Genomic DNA, 25801 nt, shown 5'->3' with positions numbered 1-25801 from the left:
TAGAATTGTGTTGATTCCTTGATAAGATAATCACAAAAAAAAGAAAATAAATTGCTTCTCGATTATTCAATCATAAGTCCGTTATTGGTTCTATTTTCAGTTAGTTGGTACAAAATTACATTATGAATTATTTCTAAAATAGTGAAAAATAGCCGATCTATTATCTCACATCTACTACTATGACAATTCTTTAAAAAAATGTTTGACTTTTTTTTAAATTCTGAATTATTCTTTTTTTTCATAATAATAATAATAATACAGATATACTAATAATACGACTAATACTAATAGTAATAAATGCAAAGAACACAAACAAACTAATGACCCATAAAAATTGCTCCATGACCAAAAAATGGGTCCCAACCCATTGTTTGAGAAACAGTTTTTATACTATGTCGGGTGAATTCCGCAGTAGTACGCAGTGCTACTGTAATCTGCGTACAGAATTACTCTAATGGACTCATGACGTAGAATCACCATCTCTGTTGTTAAGAGTTAACTGAGTCAATACTAGATTATAGTGTGGAGAGAAAGACGTCTGATCTACTCGCCGCTGTTCAAATGTAATGGTTTCATCACCGCACGCCGAATCAATTGTAATTATTGCTTTAGGTCCATTGTTGTGCAGAGTGCCGCTCTGCCAGCTCTGCCACATACATCCACTGGTGGTCATAAATGAGGAATTGATCTTTTCCTCTCCAACAGCTCTCACTAAAAACATTTTATTGGTGTGTGTGTGTAGTACACACAGCCTGCCTGCAGGTGGCAGTGTTTTAAAAGGCAGGGGAAGTCGGCAACACACTACAGCGGTGGTTCCAAGGGGCAAGTCTTAGATATTTATGATGAGGCCGACAAAATGGCCAGAGTGGCGCTGTTTTACCCTGCGCCGACCTGCGGTGTCAGAAAGAATTTATTTTAACGCAAGTGAATGGGTTTTTTGACAAACTTTAGACTAGATTTTCTTACTGTAATAAAAATTGTCATAAATTCTATATGCTTCCAGTCGCTAGTTTAAAGTCTCCTTTCAATCATCAGGATATGCGTTTTGCTAAATTATGGTCCTATTTATTATAAAATTGACGATAAAATAGGCTATTCTCTAGGAGTGGCGGGATGATTTGATTGACAAGCTACACAACCAATAGCATTCATTCCCCGCCCCCCGCTCTTGATTGACAAGCTACCCAACCAATAATGGTCTGGTCTCATTCTGACGCGTATTGAAAGATGGCGGACCTACAGTCTTGCAACAATCGGCTTCATTTTCGGTCCGTAGAAAGCAGCGGAGGGGGTTTGTCCATCTCATTTATACAGTCTATGGGTGGTTCACAAACAATGGGTCAGTACACTTTTAATTTAAAAAATAAATAGAAATTAACACAAATCAACAATCAAAGACATAGTGAAATTTTTTTTTGGGGAAAAGGTTTAAAACACAATGTAAATTATTGTTAAAAGAAGAAATGTATTGATCTCGCATTAAATCGGACATTAAGTCGCCAAAGGTAAGCACAATAGTTAAGATACAGTTCCAGGGCTGTAGATACAACAGGGTAAAATACATCACAGTCAAAGAAACACCATCAATGATGGACAAAATATACAATAATACAACACTATAGACCAGGGGTGTCAAACTCTCGTTTTCAGGGGCTGCATGCGGCCCTGAAAGGGGTCCACTAAGGCCCCCCAACATGATTCTCAGAAAAATAAAATGATACGACCTCTAACGCCGCCGCCGACCAAATAACATGATCTTACTTACTGTCCTCCCTGTCTGTCGCCTCTCAGTCGGTGTTGATTTTGACAATGCTGACATTGTATAAAATTGTGTTGCAGATTTCAACTTTTTCATTGCTTCATAGACTTGTTTGGCAGCACTATCATCAGTGTTGTGTAAATTGATGTATTTCTTTGTTTGTTTGTTTGGTTTATTTACACACTTTTTCATATTTTGGATTCATGTTAATGTGTATTTTACAGACATTTAACCACTTATAAACCCTCAATACTTAGTAAACTCGACATTTGTCTCTGTACATTTTTTTGCCTAAACTTCTTCACTAAAAATAGCCGATCTACAAGCTGACAACGCGTCGCAGCTACGCGTTATCAGTTTGTAGATCGGCTGTTTTCGCCCCCTGTTGAAGACCCCTGCTATATAGCATACGGAGATTGTGGAATAGTTGTCTGGCTATACACGAGACTAGTGTCTGTGTGACTTATTTCTTCTGTGTGTGTGTGTGTGTGTGTGTGTGTGTCTCTCCTCTCATCTCCGCAGGCGGAGTATGTGCAGCTGGTGACGGAGCTGAGGATGACTCGAGCCATCCAACCGCAGATAAACGCCTTTCTGCACGGATTCCACACCTTCATCCCCCCTTCCCTCATACAGCTCTTTGACGAATACGAATTGGTTAGTTTTCTCCTCTCCTCCTCTTTGTCTCTCTCTCTTCTCTTTCTCTAACGTTCTCAAATAGGGGATGGATTATTCATCGATTTATTTGATCAAATTATTTTCTTTTGATTAAATCGAATGATTAAATCGATTAGTTTGATTAACTATTGCACCCCTTCTTTCTCTCTCTCCTCTCCTTACCCGCCGCCCTCACTTCTCTTTCTCTGTCCTCAAATTTTCCTCCTCTCTCTCCCCCCCATCCTTCTCGTCTCCTCTGTTTGCATTCTCCCTTTCTTTTTATAACCCATTGAATCCGGTGTTCAATGTGTGCAAATCTTTCAATATATATATATTCTTTAAAACGAACATTTGTAACTCAAATCTTTGCTACTGGGGGATCCTTAGAACTAAATATTTTGAGAAGGGGGTCCGTGGCCAAATACATATAATATTGGGGGTCCTTCCTTCACATGAAAAAGTTTGAGCACCACTGATATATTATAGAAACATAGTTTTTTTCAGAAACCTGTTTAGGATTTAGAAGACATTTTGTAGATGCGTTCCCGGATTGAATGGGTTAAAACTCATCGTCATCTTGTCTGCTCGGGGTCTGATGCAGCGATTGATTAGCCATGTCTGGCTCAGGGTGTCACTCGGGATGTTTTCTTTTTTTTGTCTTTGTGGGTGGGGAGGGTTGGGAGTCACCTTGAAGACCCCCTCCCCCCTCCTCCCCCCGGCTTCAGGAGATGGATTTTCTTTTTTTTGTATCTGTGTGTGTGTGTGTGTGTCGGCAGATCCGCACGTGCCCGTCCTCTCCCCGGGTGTGCGTGCGTATCGATCAATAGGGTGATCGCCATGACGATTATCCCTACCCGTGTTTATTGGACATGCCTCAGTCATGCGGTCGTTGCGTTGCTCGCCCACAACAAGCCTCGGAGGAGTACAATACTGTACATGAACGAGTGTGTGGTGGAAGAAGTACTCCGATCTTTATTAGCAGTAGCAGTACCGCAATATAAAAATACTTTTGTTACTTAACACATCGGGTGCCAAACACGGTCTGAACCGTGTTTTCAGTCTCTTTGTTTTTTTGTTTTTTTTTCCACACGGGAGGGTCTGGAGCAGCTCTGGAATCACCCTCGGTGATTTTGAGAAGCAAGGGCCTTATAGATCACCGTGCCAAAAAACATGGCTCCCCATCCGCTTCCGTTCTATCTCCTTCTCTAAAACCCCTATAACTCCAAAACGTTTTACGTTGGGGAAAACGACTCATTTTGTATGCGCGATTGCTGCGCCATTGTGACCCGCGTGAAAGATGTTATCGTTCCAGACAAAGCATGCATTAGACGCATGCTTTGTTTCACATGGATTGCTCGTCTTGGAGTCTACAGCTTAAACAGCGCCGCGCAGCTCAACGGTGAGATTTCTGGCACCGTAATTTGCTATTATAAAATTTTGGCACCGAATGTGTTAAGTAAAAGTCCTGTTTTCAACGTTTGACTTGAGGAAAAAGTACAAAAGTATTGTCAATCAACATACTTAACCCATTAAGACCTGAGGCTGATTCTACAAATGTTTTTCTGAAACTCATGTTGCTATAAATATCAGTGGTTCTCAAACTTTTTCACGTCAAGGACCCCCACAATTATATGTATTTGGCCGCCGACCCCCATCTCAAAATATGTTGCCAGGGACCCCCTAGAAGCAAAGATTTGAGTTAAAAGAATTCGCTTTAAAAAATATTTATATTCAAAGTTTGGCTCAGGGTGTCACAAATGTTCATGATTTAAAAAAAAATAGCAGATCTACAAGCTCATAGCGCAGCACTGGTGCCGTGCTATGACCTTGTAGGTCTGCTATTTTTGAATAGAGGATATGCGCATGCTTAAAGTGAATGGCACATCGAGTGGCAAAGCGAGTGGCAAAGCAACATGCAAAGTGAGTTTAACATTGTTTAATGTTGTTTAATGCAATCAGATATGACTTTTCTGTTTGGATGCATGGGCTGTCAAGGCCAGAAAGTATTTTTTTGACACTCAGTAGGCATTCCTGCATAACTTCCGGGTTTGATGATGATGTCACACACATATCCTCTATAGCCAAAGTATAAAATAATGGTTAAAGTGGTTAAAATCTAAAATTACAGATGTTGTCCTGGTCTTAATGGGTTAAAGTACCTAAAGTACGTGTCAAACCTTTTTGAAAATAGCTTATGCGACACGTTGTGAACTTTTAGCTCGGCTATTTTCAAATAGCCTAAATATAAAATCGGGTAGCTAGCGACTAAAGCTCTGAAATAATTGTAGTGGAGTAAAAAGTACAATATTTGCCTGTGAGAAGTTGGTGGAGAACAAGTATTAAGTACTGAAAAATGGACATATACTCAAGTAAAGTACAGGTACTTTGTTACATCCCACCACCTTAACGAGTGGCGTGCCGTGCATACTTCGCTTACAGCATAAAAAAACGCATATGCTGCAGCCTGGCTCCTTAGATGCTAAAAATAGGAACTGCTGATTGATCAGCTGCCTCTGTCCTTATCAATGTCATATTTCTTTTTTTTTCTGTGTTGTGAACGTGTGGCTGCCATGTGTTCTGCCCTTAGACTGTAAAAAATATATATATATATATAGATATATATAAAATATATGGAAGAAGGCACCGTGACGTCAAACATTGGTTTCTACAGACCCCCGTTTTAAAGCCTCTAGTTCAGTGCTTCTCAAACCTTTTCTGCGGACCTCCATCTCATATTTTGTGGCCTGCTGGGGAAGGACCATTAATTAAAACTGCAGCGTTTTCATTACTTCTTCTTCCGCATTGGCTTCATTTTCAACGGCGGAACCTTCTACCTGATGTTTAGACGCACAACTTTGTATTGTTTATTTTTTGTGTGTTTGTGTGTGTGTGTGTGTGTGTGTGTGTGTGTGTGTGTGTGTGTGTGTGTGTGGGTGTGTGGGTGTGTGTGTGGGTGTGTGGGTGTGTGTGTGGGTGTGTGTGTAGGAGCTGCTGCTGTCAGGAATGCCAGAGATGGACGTCCAGGACTGGAACAGGAACACAGAGTACACCAGTGGATACAGCCTCCAGGAGCCCATCATCCAGGTGGGGTCATCCTAACCCTCCACTGGGACAGACAGGGGCCTTGTTTAACACCTATTCTACAAATGCGTTCTAAATCAGTAGTTTTCACACTTTCAAGATTTTTCAAAAATAGCAGATGTACAAGCTCGCAGCACGGCACGAAGTGACGTGCTGTGAGCTTGTATATCTGCTATTTTTGAATAGTCAACTCTAAAATATGAAGAAAAAAGATATATATATATATTATTTTTTTTAAATAGCTGATCTACAAGTGAATAGCTGAAGTATAAAATAGGGTTCAAGTGAATTAAACTGTTCCTCATTTTGCTGGGGACCCCCTAGAACGACCCCCTCAATGACCTGGTCATTGAGGGGGTCCCCGCACCCCACTTTGAGAACCACTTAAGGGATAAAAACACTGTTGTGATGTCGTGTCTGATTCATTGCAGTCAGCAGCCAGTGTGTTCATTAAAGGGTTGGATTTGTCCAGATGAGTAGATGAAAGAAAAGCCTGTCTGAGCCAGTTCAACTATTCACAACCGCATTATTATTTTACATCGCTGCTCCGTTTTCACCACCAGGGGGCATGTTGTGCTGTAATAATACTCTACCGAGATGAGAGGGTGTGCATTTTATATTGGTGAAAACGCTTGTGGACAGATATACACAACAACTATAAACATCAAAATGTAACACATCTCTCTGACAGCAACCCTTGTGGGATTTGGTTCTTCTACAGCTTCACTTGACGTGGGCTGGCTGTCCAGTACTCAGATGTTTTATACATCGTTAGCCTTGTAGCATAATTGCCTTACTCACTTTTTGGTCAAACAGGCTCTATGCACAGCAGCCATAATGGAAAGAAATTGGGCCTCTTCTTACTTCCTTCACAGGTGTTACCGATGATACTAATGAAGGCTCTGTTCCATTCTGGTCAGGGTGCTGATATAGTGCACATTGGCTCTCTAGAAACACTCCATTTTGGTTCCCAAATGGCCCCTTATGATGGGTGTGTAAGAGTTATGGGGGTCCTTGAAAATAAGACAACCACTATGCCACACTAAATGGAACCGAGCCTTAATTAGTATCATAGTAACACCTGTGAAAGAAGTAAGGAAGGGGCCTAATTCATTCCCAATATGGCTGCTGTGCATATAGTCGACTCTATTGACATTTTGGCTTAGCTCTACTCTCCTAACACTGCTGCACCATTGTGCCTCGTTGCCTATGTCCTAAGCCAATCAGAATGCTGGTTACATTCCAAAATGACTTAGGCAGGAAGTCATTTTAAGTCAAATTTTGATTTAAAATGATTTAGAATGTAATAAGCAAGCATTCGATAGGCTGAGGACATAGGCAATAAGGCAGGATGAATCAGCAGTTTTGAAATAATTGTAGTGGAGTAAAAAGTACAACATTTGATCTGAGATGTACTGCAGTGGAGTAGAAGTAGATGGATTTACCTTGTATTGATCGTGTGTTTCAGTGGTTCTGGAAGGTGGTGGAGAGCCTCACCCAGGAGGAGAGAGTTCTGCTGCTGCAATTTGTCACCGGAAGGTATGGTGTGATGCTCTGCTCCCACAGGGAGACGACCACAAACCCCCCATCGTAACAATAAAGAAAAGTCAGGTCCTCAACTTAACCCATTAAGACCTTTTTGAGGCCGATTCTACAAATGTCTTCTAAATCCAACCTTCTCGTTGTCCCCAACACCAAAGCTCCGCACCATGGGCGACCGGGCCTTCTGCTATACAGCCCCATGTCTGTGGAATTCCCTCCCCAAACACCTGAGAACACCACAGTCCACTGATGCTTTTAAAAATTCTCAAAACCTACCTTTTTAACAAAGCGTTTTCTTAATTTTGTTTTTGCCCTGTTGTTTTTTACCTACTTTTAATTTGACCCTTTAGTTTAGAATAGTTGGGTCCCATGTAATTGTTTTGGTTGCCTATGCTGTTTTTATGCCATGCTTTTAAACCTTGTAGCACTCTGAGATTCGCAGAAGCAAAGCAAAGAGTTAAAAATGTTCCCTTAAAAAATGTAGTATTCAAAGATTTGCACAAAATGTAACAATAAGAAATAATAATAGCAGATCTACAAGCTCATAGTGCGGCATAAAGTGTCTAAAAATGACACTGGTGCCTTCCCGGTTTTAATGGGTTAACAAAGTGCCTAAGCTAGCAAACTGATTCCCCTGCTGTGTGGCATTGCTTTGAGCTTCCTTCTCTGTGTCCCTTTAACTCCTCCTCTGTGTCCCTTTAACTCCTACTCTGTGTCCCTTTAACTCCTCTGTGTCCCTTTAACTCCTCCTCTGTGTCCCACAGTTCCAGGGTCCCTCACGGAGGCTTTGCTTATCTAATGGGTGGGAGTGGATTACAGAAGTTCACCATCGCTGCTGTGCCATTTACCTCCAACCTGCTGCCTACCTCCAGCACCTGGTAATGCACACACACTACGCACGCACGCAAACACACACATTACATTACATTACATTACAGTCATTTAGCAGACGCTTTTATCCAAAGCGACAATAAGTTCATTCAACATAGGTAGGGAACGAAACTACTAATCACGAGAAGTCTTAAGTGCATTTCCTGCTAAAACAAGCAACCAAGAGTATACCTAGCGCTAAGGTAAAAGTGCTATATATCAGCTACCTACTTTCTTAAACAGATGAGACAAAATAGCAAAATCAAATGAGCACGAGCTAAAACAAATAAGTGTATCGACTAAACAAGATCCAACTAGTTAACAACAAGTAGGCCAGGCAAAGAGGAAGGGTAGTGTTTCCTGAAGAGGTGGGTTTTCAGCCTGCGGCGAATGATGGGCAGTGACTCTGCTGTCCTGACATCAGTGGGAAGTTCATTCCACCACTGTGGGGCCAGAGCACACACACGCGCACGCACGCACGCACGCACGCACGCACGCACGCACGCACGCACGCACGCACGCGCACACACACACACACACACACACACACACACACACAAGCGAGACTTGCCTTTTCTGAGTATCTGTAACCCAGTGGCTTTAGTGTCCATCCGGAAACTGCCAGGCTTGTTGAAAGCACACACACACACACACACACACACACACACATTTGTATTTATATACTTAAGAGGACAGCAACATTTTAGGACAGTGATTTTATGAATGCCATTTTTTACAATTTTTTCCCATTTTAATCATAACCCAAGAGCCGAAAATAGCCGATCTATGAGCTTTTAGATTTTCTATTTTTGGTGCAGCGTGCAACTAAGTATTAATCAGTCTTAACACATTGTGTGCCAGAGGTTTATTAAAATAGGGTACGTTCAGTGCCTGCATTTCTTCCATCCACTTACGTTGATACGTTTCGTGCTGTAGAAGCCCCGACGCGGAAGTGCATGTAAACAAAGCGTGCGTGCGAGACGGCGGAGGGTCCCGACTAACGCCTGGAACAATAATATTTCTAACGCGATCCTCCATTGCAGAGTGATCGCCGATCGAAAACGGCTCACTTCCACCACGTTAAAAAGAAATGGAGATATTAAGCCGAGTCAAGGAGTTAACATTGGAGCGGCCGACAGGAAGGATTTTTGACATGGATCCACATCCGGCCTCTCCTTCTCATAGATTCCTTGGATGATCCCAAAGTTTCGTTAGAGCGCCCCACGTGGGCCCCACGTATAAAAGAAAAAATGACACCCTGTGTGAAGGAAGCGGTGCCTTTGGGGCGGGGCGTAACTCATTTCAGTTCGTCCCTATTGGTGGTCTGAGTCCACTTACCAAATTTGTACTTGGTAGCATGCTGCAAACTGGAATAATGGCTGTTTAACTCATTCACTGCCAGAATTATATCTGGCCCGTTTGAACACCGCCAAGATTTTTCATTGAAAATAAAAAAGTACTCAGGAGCCGAGATACAGAATTTTTAAGTTTAAAGTTAACAAGGAAGTGGATGGGAGTCTATATCTTCGAAAAATCATATCTCCTTGGTCTTTGGGTCAAAAAAAAAAAAAAAAATTAAAACAAAATATATATATATATATTGTTTTACATTTTTTTAAATGTCGTTTTAGTCGTTCTTGGCATGGCTTATGGAGAAAGTCGTTTTAGTCGTTCTAGGCAGGGAATGAGTTAAAGCCCAGCCAATGGGCAGACAGAGGGGGCGGGGCTTAAGTAATTACAGTTCGTCCCTATGGGTGGATTTACTCCATGTACAAAATTTGTACTCCGTAGCATGCTGCGAACTTGAGTTATGGCTGTTTAAAGGCCAGCCAATGGGAAGACAGAGGGGGCGGGGCTTCAGCAATTAATGCTCGTCCCTATTGGTGGTCTAAGTCCACATACCAAATTTGGACGTGGTGGCTTGCTGCAAACTGGAGTTATAGCTGTTTGAAATCCCGTGCTCATCCCGTGCTCATACGGACGGACGGACATAACATACGCTGGGCATACGCTGGGGGTCCCTGGACCCCTCTTTGATAACCAGTGGCACGTGTGGCCAATGAGAGGAGAGATGGCATAGGCAATCTCCAAGTCCGTGTGTGTGTGTGTGCGTGTGTTTGTATGTGTTGCTTCTTTGCCGTGCTCATCCCGTGCTCATACGCCGTGCTCATACGGACGGCAAGTGTGTGTGTGTGTGTGTGTGTGTGTGTGTGTGCGTGTGTTCGCGTGTGCGTGTGCGTGTGCGTGTGTGTGTGTGTGTGTGTGTGTGTGTGTGTGTGTGTGTGTGTGTGTGTGTGTGTGTGTGTGTGTGTGTGTGTGTGTGTGTGTGTGTGTGTGTGTGTGTGTGTGTGTGTGTGTGTGTGTGTGTGTGTTGACGTGGCGCATGTGTTGCTACCTTGCCGTGTTCAAACATACGGGCGGACATAACATACGGACGGACGGACGGACGGACATACGGACAGAGTCAAACGTAGAGCTAAAAATGGGCCAAAAACGGTCCGGACTGTTTATGGCACATGACGCATGGATTCTCAAAAACGGTCCGGACTTTTTTTGGCACACAATGTGTTTGACACACACACACGCACACACACACACACACACACACACACACACACACACACACACACACACACACACACACACACACACACACACACACACACACACACACACACACACACACACACACACACACACACACACACACACACACACACACACACACACACACACACACACACACACACACACACGCACACGCGCACAGTACAGTATATATCTACAGATTTCCTTACCTGTCTCTTTTTCTTTCACTCGCTCTGTACAGTATATCTTTATCTTCTGTGTCTGCCACTCTCTCTCCATCTCTCCTTTCTCGCTCTGTCTCACACACACTCAGAGCATCACCGCCTCCATAGTGACAGACAGACATGATAGTCTAGCATTGGAACAACACCGCCCTGTAGTGACCAGCTGAGGGCAGTGTGGTGCCTTTAGTGTTGTGGTGGCCTGGGCTGGCTGCTATAGCTGTAGTGTTCCTGTGTACAATGATCTATTAGATGCCGGGGTAGAGTTTTGAAAACAGGGAAACGGTTCTCTGCACGACCGGGAATGAGCGACAGGTAATTCTTATCGCCACGGGTCGTAATTCGGGCGATCCGGGGAGGCGAGCGAGCATCACATTCCTCCTCCTCCTCCTCCTCCTCCTGCAAGCTGGAGACGAACCGTAATAGCATGGCATCAGTCAGCCCGCCCAACCATGGTGGTGCTCCCCCTCATCGCACTGACCATGTCAATCAATCAATCAACAAGGAAAATATTGTACTTTTACTCCACTACAATTATGTGAACACTTTAGTTACTAGTTACTTTGTAGATTTTTATTATTATTACAAAACACACTAACCACTTCAGCCCTGTATACATTTCGGCCGTTTGAAAATATCAGATCTACAAGCTCACAATGCGTCGCATCGAGCTTGTAGATCTGCTATTTTGAAAAGATGTTTTTATGCATTTTGAACTTGTGAAATGGGACATTCTGCATAATGACTACTTTCTACTTTTGGTACTTGAAGTACATTTTGATACCAATACTTTTGTACTTTTACTCAAGTAAATCTTGAACTCTGGAATACTTGTAACAGAGTATTATTCTACATTGCAGTATTGATACTTTTACTTAACACATTGGGTGCCAGAATTTTATAACAGATTACGTTCTGTGCCCGAAATCTCACCGTTGCGCTGCATTGTGCTGTTTAAATCTGTAGACTCCATGACGAGCGATCCATGAAAAAAAAGGCATGCGTGTAGGTTGCGCGATGCTCCTGGCTAAAGCCTGAAACAACAACATGTCTCACGCGAGTCACCATTGCAGAGTGATCGTGCATCGAGAATGAAGCGTTTTGCCCACTGTAAAAAGTTAAGGAGATACAGAGGTTTTTAGCCAGGAGATAGAATGGAAGCAGATGGGAGCGAGATTTTTTGGCACGGTGATCCATCTGTCCCTTACTTCTTAGAATGTTCATGGGTGATTCCAGGGCTGCGCTAGCCCCCCCCCCCCCCTTGTGGAAAAAATGAAAAAAACAAAAAGGTAAGAAAACCGTATATATACATTTTTTAGGATTGTTGGCACTCCACGGGTGTATTTGCAAAAAGGTATATACGGTTTTGGCACTCAATGTGCCAAAACCGTGGCACATTGAGTGCCACGGTTTTGGCACTCAAAACAGTAAAACATCTGAGTACTTTTCCCACCACTGGTCCGTTGTTACGTACGGCTCATGATACTCCGGTATCGCTTGCCAGGTCGAGGGCGCAGCAGTGGTTTGAACAGGCTGTGGCTGGGGTGACGTGTGTCCCTGATGATTTATTTCTTCTTATCTGACCAACCTCCCATCCCCCCACCCCCACCCCCCCATTTTTTCTTCATAGCATCAACATGCTGAAACTCCCCGAATACCCCAGCCAGGAAGTCCTCAGAGACCGGCTGCTGGTAGCGCTGCATTGTGGGAGCTACGGGTACACCATGGCGTGACGTCAATTCCCCGCTCCTCCTCCTGCGGCACGCTGTACTACGGGGGTCTGCGTGGTGGCGCGCACCACCACCACGGGGACTTCTCTCCTAAAGCACAGGGAACATGCAACACACACCCACGTCTTTTTCTTTCTTTTGATGAAGCACTGATGTTGGCAGGATGAAGCATATGGACCGTAGAGGGAATGATGAATTGTTAAAGACTAAAAGCTTGCAGAGGCTGCCTGGGCAGGTGGAAGGCAGAGGTTGTGTTCAGAGACAGACAGACAGACAGACAGACAGACAGACAGACAGACCACATGCCGGATCTTTGGTTTTTAGAGTCTTGGCCGACAGAAAAAACGTTGATTTTATTGTACAAAATTCAAAATCACAAGCACACAACTATTTTTTGAAAAAAACTAAACAGGGGGCGCCAGGTTGAAAGTTGTCGTGACACATCAGCTGCATAATTGCAGATACCGAAAAATAATGGCAAAATATATATATAATCAAACAATGGCAGAAATATCAACCAAACCCGATATATCGATCTGGCTTTATTTGTGTTGTGGATTCAGACTCTGACCTCTCTCTTCTGAACAGCCAAAACAGGATACCATGGCCACCAAAATGTATGATCAACGATAGACCAGAGGCATAATGAGTGAGTGAGTGTGTGCGTGTGTGAGTGACACAACCAAATATGTACATGGAAAGACATGTACTCCGGAGTAGCGTGTGTTTATTTTTGCTGGTGGGTGTGTGTGTGTGTGTGTGTGTGTGTGTGTGTGTGTGTGTGTGTGTGTGTGTGTGGAACTCTTTCATGTAAACCCCTGCAGCTCAAAGCAGGTTATGCGGTATGGTGATGGTGTTATGCTGTAGTGTCTGAAGAGGAAAGTACATTGGTCTAAACGTCAGAGAGACGGCCACGCTGTTTTACATTGGTTCTACCCAGCAGCCTGTGTACTGTAGACTGCATGTCACCTTTGGTTTACACCATGACATTTGTTGTACTCTTTTCTTTTTTTTTTGCGTTTTAAGTCACCTTTTTGGAATGGATTGGTCTTACAGTCAGTGGTTCTCAACCTTTTCTGGATCAGGGCCCACTTTGAACATCTTGAAATTGTTCTGTTTGCGACCAACAATGGGGGGAAAAAAGGTATTTTTTAAAAGAAAAAAAATACCATGTCTGTTTTTTTTTTACATTTAAATATTAAATATTAGTGTTACACTATCATTGGCCAATTATTTGCGGGGGCCAACTTGCAATACCTTCGCGGCCCAACAGTGCGCCCCGGCCCACAGGTTGAGAATCACTGTCTTACGTCCTCTGTAGCTGTATGTCTGTGTCCGTTGCCTTGTAGTCGTACACAGATTAAAACATATATATATATATATCATATCATATCGTTGCTGTCGGGTAGAAACATCTCCGTATTTTAACTTTTTTCCTTTCCGTAAATGAATCCCCTACTTCACCATACAAGAGCAGTGAAAATAGCTAAATCTACAAACTCAAAACGCGTTGCATTTTGCGATTTTCTTTTAAATATTAATACAAAAATGATTTTTAGCGGCGCTAGCCGCTCTATACCTTTAGGTATAGAGCGGATCCTGCTCTATACCTGACTTTGTCCGTGTTCACCGCCAACGTTCTGATTGGTCAGACCCGTCAACGTTCTGATTGGTCAGACCCGTCAACGTTCTGATTGGTCAGACCCTGCTCTATACCTGCTCTATACCTGATTGGTCAGACCCGTCAACGTTCTGATTGGTCAGACCCGTCAACAAAGTGATTGGTCAAGCTTCACGTGACACATGGCTATAAACACATTATAAACACGTATCGATGACAAAATGTATCAAAGGCGCCGCTACCTTCACACAGGGTGTGATTTTTTTTTTTTACATATAGGGTTTTTCACCCGACAGCGACGATATTCTTTTGATACCTGGGTTATGTATTTGGCAGCGGTATAGTGCACGTTAAACCCCATATGGCTGACCGAAGACCCTCAGGGCTCTATGCTAGTGTCTTTTCTGTTTTCTGTTATTGCGGGGAAAGCTTTCGCTGAAAATAGCCGATCGACAGGCTCGCGTTGAGAGCTTGTTTAGTGGCTATTTTATACGAAAGCTTTCCCCACAATACGGATAGCGGGGTTTAAGTGGTTAATGGCTGGTGGCAGACGTGAAGGATTTAGATGGGACAAACATTTTGGTCAGCGGTGCCAAATAATCCTCCCCTAGAGCTGGGTTCCTTTTGATTGCCATATTTATCTTTTTTTTTATTAATACACACAAATGTAAATACATATGCTGAAAATATTTTGGTTTTATGTGGAAAAAGGGATATATCATGTTTGGGGATTGTATCAAACAAAACGCTACCTTTTGAATTTCAAGGGTTGAATCTCTTTTTCCTGAGCGACGGGATTGTAAATATTCATTTATATTTCATAATTATTTATCAGTATTGTTTTGAATGCCTCGCCTGTACTTTTGATTTTGTAATCAGATCAACAAAAATGGAGCCTTTATTATAGATATTTCTGCAAATGACTTCCACAATATCAAATTGTGTATTTTACCATAAACACTGTACATGTATGTTGTGTTGAGAGATTTTTTCTCAATAAAAACATTTTTTTTTTGACAAAACAAGTCGACCAACGACGTTGCCTAACATGTCGTGTGTGAAAACGTGCGAGACTTGAGCTTAACGTTTGGAAGCCGTTCTGCATGTGCGTGAGGGGAGCAAAATATATTTTTGCCAAAAAATGTACAAGTAAAAGTAGATAGTACTCGTTATGCAGAATGTCCCATTTCACAAGTTTTCAAACTAGAAATTTGGCCGAACCTCTACAGTTCGACACCATGGGTTGAAGGGCTCGCTTCTTTTGGGCTTGTTTTCATAAACCTGGTTGCTTGTTTCTCGCACACAATCTGGCAACACGGATGTGTAGAAGACCGCACGGACAAACCGCGAAAATACAAAGGCACAGTAACAAACACATGCGCACACCCACAGGACGTACATCCACGCGCACAACGTTGAAAGAAAGAAAAAGCAGCTATGAGTACCTTTTTGTGCGTGAGCGCAAGGGCAGTGATGTCCGGTTGAGGTGGAGATGGAGACATTTCAATGGCCGGCGTTCGTTTTCGCTCGGCTCTTGTCGGCTGCACTCGGCTGAAAAGGACCCGTATGAGAGTACACCTCTCGACCGTACACCGACCGTTGTGCATGCGCAGGACTCTCAATTGTATATTAGGATGTATGCAAATATTTTGAAAATAGCAGATCTACAAGCTCAGAATGCACTGCGATGCGACACATTGTGAGCTTGTAGATCTGCTATGTTCAAATGGCTGAAATGTATGTAGGGCTAAAGTGGTTAATGCATGTTTTGTAGTAATAATCAAAATAGTAACTAAAATGTTCAAATAATTGTAGTGGAGTAAAAGTGCAATATTTGCCTCTGGTGGAGTTGAAGTAAAATAATTGAAAATTGAAAATACCCCAGTAAAGTAAAAGTACCTCAAAACTGTACAGTACTTGAGCATGTACTTTAGTTACTTTCCACCTACTGCCTAGCAACTCATTACACAGTGGCTGTGACCTCCTCCACCTTCATTCCACCTCCTCCGCTACAACACACTGCTACCTGGTCCCCATGGCAACCGCTGTTCTCCTCAACAATGAATGACGGACAGACAGCGGTCTGCTTTTAAACACAAGATGCTCGTCATGGAAACAACAATCCACACACACACACACACACACACACACACACACACACACACACACACACACACACACACACACACACACACACACACACACACACACACATGAGGGCCATGGCTATTCCCATGGTGTTCTGAAAGCTTTTGAAATGTTAACTAGCCTTGTTCCCAGCCTTTACTCATCTGCTAAGAGAAAATGTTAAACCCACTGGTTCTCAACGGTGGCTCCGGGGACCACCACAGGGTCCAAATGGCAGTGGTGGAAAGTAACTAAGTACATTTACTCAAGTACTGTACTTAAGTACAATTGTGAGATATTTTTACTTTACTGGTTTCCAGTTTCACCTCTACTCCACTGCATCTTAGAGGCAAATATTATACTTTTACTCCACTACATTTATTTGAAAACTGAGTTAGTTAGATTTTCATTATTATTACAAAACACACATTACCCACTTCAGCCCTATATACATTTTGTCCATTCGAAAATAGCCGATCTACAAGCTCACAACGCATTGTGAGCTTGTAGATCTGCTATTTTCAAAAGATTTTTATACATTTGAAAACTTGTGAAATGGGACATCCTGCATAATGAGTACTTTATACTTTTGGTACTTTAAGTACATTTTGATACCATTATAAATGTTGGTACTTTTACTGAAGTGCATTTTCAATTACCTGTAACAGTAATTCTACATTGCAGTAGTGATAGTTTAACTTAAGACAAATAATTGTAAGTAATGTGTGTGTGTGTGTGTGTGTGTGTGTGTGTGTGTGTGTGTGTGTGTGTGTGTGTGTGTGTGTGTGTGTGTGTGTGTGTGTGTGTGTGTGTGTGTGTGTGTGTGTGTGTGTGTGTGTGTGTGTGTGCGTGCGAGAGTGATGCCAAAAAAGGCTGGCAAAGTATTGTGTTGTCTCTGCTATAATTGGCAGCCGCCACACATGGCGAGACACTGTCACTCATACCCATAGAGTACTGACTGAGTGACATGCTTATTGTATCATGAAGACATATGCCATGATTTTGTTAATACAACCTTAGCTGTACCTTTAATATTTGTGTCCTTGTATGCTCTCCCTTATGTGGACATGAAGTGTGTGTGTGTGTGTGTGTGTGTGTGTGTGTGTGTGTGTGTGTGTGTGTGTGTGTGTGTGTGTGTGTGTGTGTGAACTCTTTGATCGAAGCCCTGCAGCTCAAAGCAGGTGATACGGTATGGTGTTATACTGTATGTCTGAAGAGGAAAGTACATTGGTCTGGGCGTCAGAGAGAGAGACGGCCATGCTGTTTCACATCCGTTATACCCAGAGGCTTACAGTATGAGCACAGCCCCTCCCCCCATGTAGAATGCATGTCACCTTTAGTTTATGCCGGTGGTTTTCAACCCTTTTCATATCAAGGTCCATTATTTATTCGGCATTTGAGACACAAATTCATCACCATTTGGCATTTGATGAGATTTAGACTCTCAGACACAAAACGGAGAATATTTTGTTGTCGTTGGATACGATTTTGTCCACAATGCCATGCTGTATTGATGTGGTACCAATAGGATAGATGAATAGATCAAAATGACAATTCTTTAATTAAGAATTGGTGATATTTAACAATAATGTAACTCTTGAGAGCGTTTCATTTTACGCTCTCAAGAGTTGAAGATCTATAAGGGTATATTTGGTGCAACTCCATCATTTAGCTGGGAACCACCTGGAGCCCCCTCAAGGACCACTGCTGGTCCCCGGACTACTGGTTGAGAACCACTGGTTTACGCCATGAGATTTGTTGTACCTTTTTTTTGTAGTATTTGTCTGAATGCCCTGGCTGCCAAGAACGAGTTATCACAAGTTTTCGGAGAAAAAAAAAGTTCAGAACCCAAGATATCGTGATCCGAAGATTTGCTGCTCCATTCACTTCTTGTTTAACTTATTACTTAAAAAGGCTGTATCTCGGCTCCTGTGTACTTTTTTTTTTTACTATGTATTTTTGGCCCAGACATGCTATTTTCAAAGGCAGACAATTAAAGGTAGGGTACTGTAAGTGATATTTTTTGGTTAAAACAAAAAGTATTTTGTTAAAAGGTTAAAATACTATATTCTGATAGTAATCATTGCTATAGAGTGTTTTTTCAGTAACAGATGTCTCCCTGTCTCTCCAGCTCTTTAATAAACAGAAAATAAAAATTTCGGTAGGTGTCAAAATCTCAGCCAATCAGGAGAAAGTACCCATTTTTAAGCTTAATTTGTATAGTGTTCCAGTTCCAATTTTGTCTACTCATTTCTTAGTGTCATCACTTCCAATTTCACTTGTTTAATCTGTATCCTGATTGAGTTCTCTGTCCTGGTTGGATAAAATTGGAAATGAAACTGAAACTAAAACGAAAATGCATTTTCTGTTTTATAAAGAGCTGGAGAGACAAGGAGACTCCTAATACTGAACAAACACTATAGCGATGATCAGAATATAGAGCTACTTAACACTTATTTTAACCAAAGCAAATCACTTACCCTACCTTTAATGTTGCACATTAAGCTAATCATCTGGGGACCCCCCCCCCCAAAAAAAAAAAAAAAAACGCCTGGGGGCATCAACCCCCAGTTTGGGATCCACTAGTTGTGAGCCATCCACATGCCGTCCTGCTACAGTATGTCCTCTCTGTGTCTGGGCCATATTCTCTCACACAATCAAATTATCTTCTACTGCCTGCATGCTGCCCGGTGCAATGCTCTGATCTGTTGTTCCGCTGGATTTGTGTTCCGACATACTGTAGGTGATCCGACCGGGTTGGTTGTGGCGAAGTGGTTTGTATCTGACCTTTGAACTCCCGGGTTCTTCATCGGGCTTGGCTGAGGTTTTTCCTGATTGCTCCGTGTCCTACAGACAGAGATAGATGCACTTCCATGGCTTTCCCCAGTGGAGTTATTACCTCTGCATCCACACTCACTGATTACATCTGTTCAACCTCTATCTGTCTCTCTCTCTCTCTCTCTCTCTCTCTCTCTCTCTCTCTCTCTCTCTCTCTCTCTCTCTCTCTCTCTCTCTCTCTCTCTCTCTCTCTCTCTCTCTCTCTCTCTCTCTCTCTCTCTCTCTCTCTCTCTCTCTCTCTCTCTCTCTCTCTCTCTCTCTCTCTCTCTCTCTCTCTCTCTCTCTCTCTCTCACACACACACACACACGCACCAGTGGTGTATAGTAACTATGTACAGGTACTCAAGTACTGTACTTAAGTACAATTTTGAGGCGTTTTTTACTTTACTTGAGTATTTCCAATTTTCAGTACTTTTACCTCTACTCCACTACATCTCAGAGGCAAATATTGTATTTTTACTCCGCTACAATTAGACATAATAACTTGTGAACCAGGACATTCTGCATATTGAGTACTTTTGCTTTTGGTACTTTAAGTACATTTTGATGCCAATACCTTTGTACTTTTACTCAAGTACATTTTGAATACTTTTGCTTGTAATAGAGTACTTCTACAATGCAGTATTGATACTTCTACCCAAGTAAAAAAAATGTAGTACTTTTTACACCACACACACTCACTCACACACGCACACGCACACACACACACACACGCACACGCACACGCACACACACGTGCGCTCGCGCAGAAATTCACTCGTACTGCTGGGCCGTTTCCATAACAATCTACTGTATTTCACTCAGTATCACACCCTGTCCCTTGTCTTGCTTCTAGGGACTGTCTGTTTCTGTCTAATCTACTCAGTTTTACTGCTCTCTCTCTCTCTCTCTCTCTCTCTCTCTCTCTCTCGTATATGTACATACTATCCATCCATTCTGCATGCTCTCTCTGTCCCATTATTGCACACATATGCCCCTACATGCTTGCAATGGTACAAAGCAATGAGGCTGAAAATGTGTTCATGTACATCGTCACTCTGCTGCTCCATTGGACAGAAGCATATTTCACAACGACCTTAAGGAACCAGCGTTGCCATGTTCGCTTATTATAAGTGACTTTGGGGCTTATTTTTCTGCAAAGTTGCTTGTGAATATTGGTAGTTGCGGGTTGCGTTTTTCTTTTTTTACTTGTTTCTAAAGTGTAGTTGCTTATTTGCACTTGTTTCCTAATGTTGTTTGAAACGGTGGTCCTCACACATTTTCATGTCAACGACGTCCAAACTAACATGTATTCGGATATTTTCAAATAGCCGATATAGGTTTAAAGTGGTAAAACCGATTTCGATGCCATATTAACACATTTTGCTGGGGACCCCCCTGTGTGTGTGTGTGTGTGTGTGAGCGTGTGTGTGTGTGAGTGCCTGCGTGCGTGCTTGTGATCATGTGGCCCACTCTCTTCTTTTGGACTAGTTTTCGTAGACCTGTCCACTTCTTTCTCTTGCTAAATCTGGCAACTGCACTTCACAGTTAAGCTAACATGGCAACAAGCATAGCTGGCATCAGGCAATGCCTAGCACGTTTATTTGTAGCCTAATGCAATAATTTCAATAAGTGCTTTACGCAAATCATTTACACTTCAAATGATTATCAAAGAGTTAAGACAATAGAGAATAAGAATAAGCTAGAATAAAACAGATGGTTTAATCGTGTAGTACAAGAAATTAATCAAAAGCCTCAATTAAAAGACAGCAGCAAACATAAAGGTCCTCAGCTTTGATTTAAAAGAACTGGAGAGTTGTAGCAGGCCTGCAGTTTTCTGGGAGTTCCTCACAGATTATCCCATTAAGACCGGGAAAGCCTCTGTCATTTTAGATTTTAACCACTTTAACCATTATTTTATACTTTGGTTATTCAAAAATAGCAGATATACAAGCTCATAGCGCGGCACCGAGTGCCGCGCTATGAGCTTGTAGATCTGCTATTTTTTGCCGTTTTTTTATTTGAATCCTGAAAAGTAACAGACGGTAACAGGCAAATCATTTCAGTTTCTTATTTATTTGAAATGAAATGAACTCTGCAGAGTTATCTGCAGAGGGTCATCGCTGCCCCCTTTGTATTCACCTGGTAAACAACGCCAAAACTAAACCTACCTTATTCCTAAACGTAACCTCAGTAAACTACGCCTAAACGAAACCTAACCTTATTCCTAAACGTAACCTCAGTAAACTACGCCTAAACTAAACCTACCTTATTCCTAAACGTAACCTCAGTAAACTACGCCTAAACTAAACCTAACCTTATTCCTAAACTTAATCTCAGTAACAATATGCCTAAAACCCTAAACTTATTTCTAACCTTATCCTCGGTGTAACAAATACAAGAATACAAGAACCGCTGGTCCGCCCCAAAAAAATGGAGGCGAGCGTGTTTTGGGGCGAGTCTTCTGGTTACCCTGGAAACCCCTTGCAGGGGTTGCCAAAGATCAGTGCAGTGAGGACTTGTCTTTTTGGAGGTGGTCCAAAATTATAAACAGGTTGCACAACTTGCATTTTTGGGTCATTGTAATGTCAAAAATAGTCTACATTTTTACAAAAGAATACTCATTACTCTCTACATTGCGAGAGTATTGATACTTTTACTTAAGTAAAAAATGTCATGGGAGTGCTTTTTCCACCACTGCACACACAAGACTTGCCTTTTCTGAGTATCTTTAACCCAGTGGCTTTAGTGACCGTTCGTAAACTGTCAGCCTGTGGCAGGCTGTGTTGAAACTAAAGCGTACCACATGAGTTCAGGTTCAAATTAGTTCAAGTTTAATGCAGCTTCGTACCAACTATTGTTTGTTCAAACGGCTGGGAGTGTTCTATTTATCTATTTATTTATTCATAACCACATTAAAGGGATTTCATTTTCAAAGCTTCTAAAGATTACAAACCTGTATCTCATCAGTGCACTGGCTCTCACATTATACTCCCGCAGGGGAAATGTGAGACTGCCATTTTTAATTCGAGGTAGTAGGCCTACAGCTGTCAAACCTTTTTTTCTATCAGTGGTGCTCAAACTTTTTCATGTCAAGGACCCACAAAATGATGTGTTTGGCCACCGACCCCATCTCAAAATATGTTATTCAGGGACCCCCAGAAGCAAAGATTTGAGTTAAAAAGGTTTGCTTTAAAATATATATTCAAAGATTTGCACACATTTTCAATATTTTTCCAAAATAGCAGATCTACAAGCTCGTAGCGCGGCACTCGGTGCCGCGCTATGAGCTTGTAGATCTGCTATTTTTGAATAGCCAACGTGTAGAATAATGCTTTTTTGAAAGTAAACCTTGTTTAATAAAAGAAAAGAAAATGTGAGACTGTCTACCGGTGGTTATACCGTGTTACCGCCTGCAGGGGGCAGCGATGACCCTCTCAGCAGATAACCCTGCAGAGTTCATTTCATTTTTCTTTCTTCAAATAAGAAAGTGAAATCACTGACCAAGGACCAAATCCTATTTTTAGAAGCGCTAGAGTGCCTACCCCCCCCATCCCCCACCACCACCACCACTGTGGAAAGCCAGACGGTGTTATACAAGTTCACACTTCACAAGAGCCAGCTCAAAGATCAGTTCACATTTACAATTATGAACGTTCATAGTTCACATACATTTTCCAATTTTGAACTGAGTTCACCTTCCCCCCCCAAAAAATGAACTATAGCTCACATTGCTTTCTTCTGTTTTGTTTTAATGAGTTGCTCTGAGCTAGTCTTTTTTTCCCCCCTTTTTTTCCCTCTAGAACCTCCTCCTACCCATCCATCCTCCAGTGGTGGGAAAAGGACTCAAATGTTTTACTTGAGTAGAGGTATCGATACTGCAATGTGGTAGTACTCTGTTACAAGTAAAAGTCCGGAATTCAAAAGTACCAAAAGTACCAAAAGTACCAAAAGTAGTACCAAAAGTAAAAGTACTAACATTTTTGAAAATAGCAGATCTACAAGCTCACAACGTGTCGCGATGCGACGCGTTGTGATCTTGCAGATCTGCTGTTTTTCAAATAGCCATATCTAAAATAAGGCTAAAGTGGTTAATGTATGTTTTATACTGTGAGCATTTATATCTGCAAGGTAGAAACTAAAGTTTTCAAATAATTGTAGTGGAGTAAAAGTACAATATTTGCCTCCGAGATGTACTGGAGTAGAAGTAAAAGTATAGACAATTGGAAATACTCCAGTAAAATAAAAGTAGCCTACCTCAAAATGTTACTTAAGTACAGTACTTGACTAAATGTACTTAGTTACTTTACACCACTGCCATCCTCACCCCCAAACTAAATGAGTTACTGTAAAGCTACTGCTATAGAATAACAGACAGAGATTATACTTTTAAAAGCCAAGAGGAGGAAATGTGCTCCGACGTTTTTGGGAGATAAAACAGGTCCTGCTGTTTGGACTGAAACCTGCACACAGTGGTGGAAAGTAACTAAGTACATTTACTCAAGTACTGTACTTAAGTACAAGTTTGAATTATTTGTATTTCACTTGAGTATTGCCAATTTCCAATACTTTTACTTGTACTCCACTACATCTCAGAGTCAAATATTGTACTTTTACTCCACTACAATTATTTGAAAACGAATTACTAGTTACTAGTTACTTTGTAGATTTGGATTATTATTACAAAACATAAATTAAACCCTTCAGCCCTATATACATTTCAGCCATTTGAAAATAGCAAAAGATTTGTATTTGTTTGAAAACTTGAAATGGGACATTCTGTGTAATGAGTACTTTATACTTTTGGTACTTTAAGTACATTTTGATAGCAAAACTTTTACACTTTTAATCAAGTACATTTTGAATTCCGGACGTGTACTTGTAACACTTGGAATATTTCTACATTGCAGTATTGATACTTTTACAAAAAAATGTGAATACTTTTTTCCACCACTGCCTGCACAGCTGATTGGAGCAGCTAGTTGCAGTGACACGGCCTCAAACTGCAAAGATGTGTTCTCTCTCATGAACTTGAGAGAAACCATGCAGTTGTGTTGTGACTTGATCTCCAGCCAAGATGGTGGAGGAGGATCACGTTTGATAAAGGCTCCACAAGTCTCCCGCCATCACTCTCTTATACCTGTCTCTTTAATTACGACTGTTGGCAGCTCAATCCTCACCGGGGGAGAATGAGTGGTTATTAAGCCTCACCTTGTCTCTTTGGTACTGCTGATTCAATTATGGGTGAAAGACGCCTGTGCGCGTGCGTGCGTGTGTGTGTGTGTGAGTGAGTGAGAGTGGGGGTGTGTGGAGGTGCAGCTAGAGCTTAGTAAGCATTTAGGAGGCAAAGGCATACTTAAAGTCAGCAGGAAGCTGACTGGCTGTTGCTTTACATTTGCATGCATTGATCATGCTTCACCTGTGTGGCTCCGGGACGGGTCATCCCACATTTTTAGTGCTGTGCAGTTACGCCCAAGACGGAAATAGCAAGTCATGCCATCTCCGGTTTACTTCCCGTATCTGTGTGAAGTGGGCGGACGGACGCCTTTTTAGGAGACAGGAAGCAGGTTGGAGTCTATTCATTTCAATGGGAGAGTGAACGTGAACACAGCTTCTGAACCATTCTTTAACTCCATGGTCACTGAACTAAATATCGGAGCCGATCGTCACAAGACACCCAATATTCCCGAACATTTTGAAACTAAAATGGCTTTTTTTCAGAGAGACACATCAGGAGAAAATCAGCTTTATCATCGACATTTCTCGGTCCCAACAACACACTCTCGCGGGATCTAGCACCGGTCAAAATAGGACGTTCGCGAGATTTGCCGCCAGACGGGGGCGCCTACTTAGTAGACCATTGGTAGGATTTGTGTACCATGTCGCCTCTAGTGGCTCCAATCGGGATGGTCTATCTTCATAAATTAACCATCTTTGGTTACGTTTAGGCCAGTGGTTCAAACTGGGGGTATGTTATTGGTAAATTATTTTGGGGGGTCCCCAGATGATTAGCTTAGTGTGCAACATTGTTTTCTCACTCAACAGTAAACAAACCAACATACAGTATAAGTGTATACGGGGTATTTGCATTTCTAAAGTGAAAATTGTATGACTTTGAAGACCTTTTTAAAACCAAATTGGCCAAATTGTCAAATATTACGTAAGAAAGAGGCACAAATTGTGAAAATAGCCGATCTACGGGCTCGCAAGAGCTTGTAGTTTGGCTATTTTCACGATACTTATCCGTGGAGCCGAGTCAAACTAAATGTAATGCCTCAACTCCTGCTATTCCAACTTACAAGTGCTTGTCAGGGTGGGGGGGGGGGGGGGGGGTGTTCACCTATTCAAATATGATTATTTTGGGGAGTCACGGCCTGAAAGGTTTGGAGGAGAATGTTATTCCACAACTCCGATATGGGCCAAAAGACTTCCTGAATAAGTGTTTTCAACCCGATCCCCACATGAACTCTGTGCCGTGTATCCAACAGCTACACCGCACCTCGACACTTTTTTTTTTCCTGGGAACAACGCAAGTTTCTCTCCCCATAACACCTATCCCTCTGTCTTGGCCCCTCCGTAGTTCGTGGCCCACCGAGGCCCACTGTGCCTCATCGAAGCAGACTGCAGCTCTCACAGCCAGTTACTGGGAGTGCGCTGCAGACCTAACGTGCTCTGGCACCCTCGTTACAGGAGCTGCTTTCACTCATTAATTCACCCAGAGCCGCGCGCCAACCAACCAGGCCATGGAGAGGTGTGGGGGGGGGATTGGAGAGGTGGAGGGCAGTGTTGC

At 42.2% G+C, this 25801-nt stretch overlaps 1 protein-coding gene across 3 annotated transcripts in view; it reads left to right on the top strand.

Annotated features, from left to right (window-relative positions):
* Positions 1-15093, top strand: part of hace1 (HECT domain and ankyrin repeat containing E3 ubiquitin protein ligase 1) — a 51800-nt gene extending 36707 nt beyond the window's left edge. For all 3 annotated transcript variants that reach the window (XM_084053773.1, XM_084053772.1, XM_084053771.1), the window contains 5 exons: positions 2282-2413; positions 5399-5497; positions 6963-7033; positions 7801-7914; positions 12347-15093. In XM_084053773.1, the coding sequence (XP_083909899.1) occupies positions 2282-2413; positions 5399-5497; positions 6963-7033; positions 7801-7914; positions 12347-12449 (519 nt within the window). In that variant the 3' untranslated portion in view covers positions 12450-15093. The remainder of the gene's footprint in view (positions 1-2281; positions 2414-5398; positions 5498-6962; positions 7034-7800; positions 7915-12346) is intronic.
* The last annotated feature ends 10708 nt before the right edge of the window (positions 15094-25801 follow it).

This window comes from Gymnoscopelus microlampas (assembly GCF_963454915.1).
Source record: "Gymnoscopelus microlampas genome assembly, chromosome: 3".
In the NCBI taxonomy this organism is placed as follows: Eukaryota; Metazoa; Chordata; class Actinopteri; order Myctophiformes; family Myctophidae; genus Gymnoscopelus; species Gymnoscopelus microlampas.
This window is presented reverse-complemented; position numbering and strand designations above follow the sequence as displayed.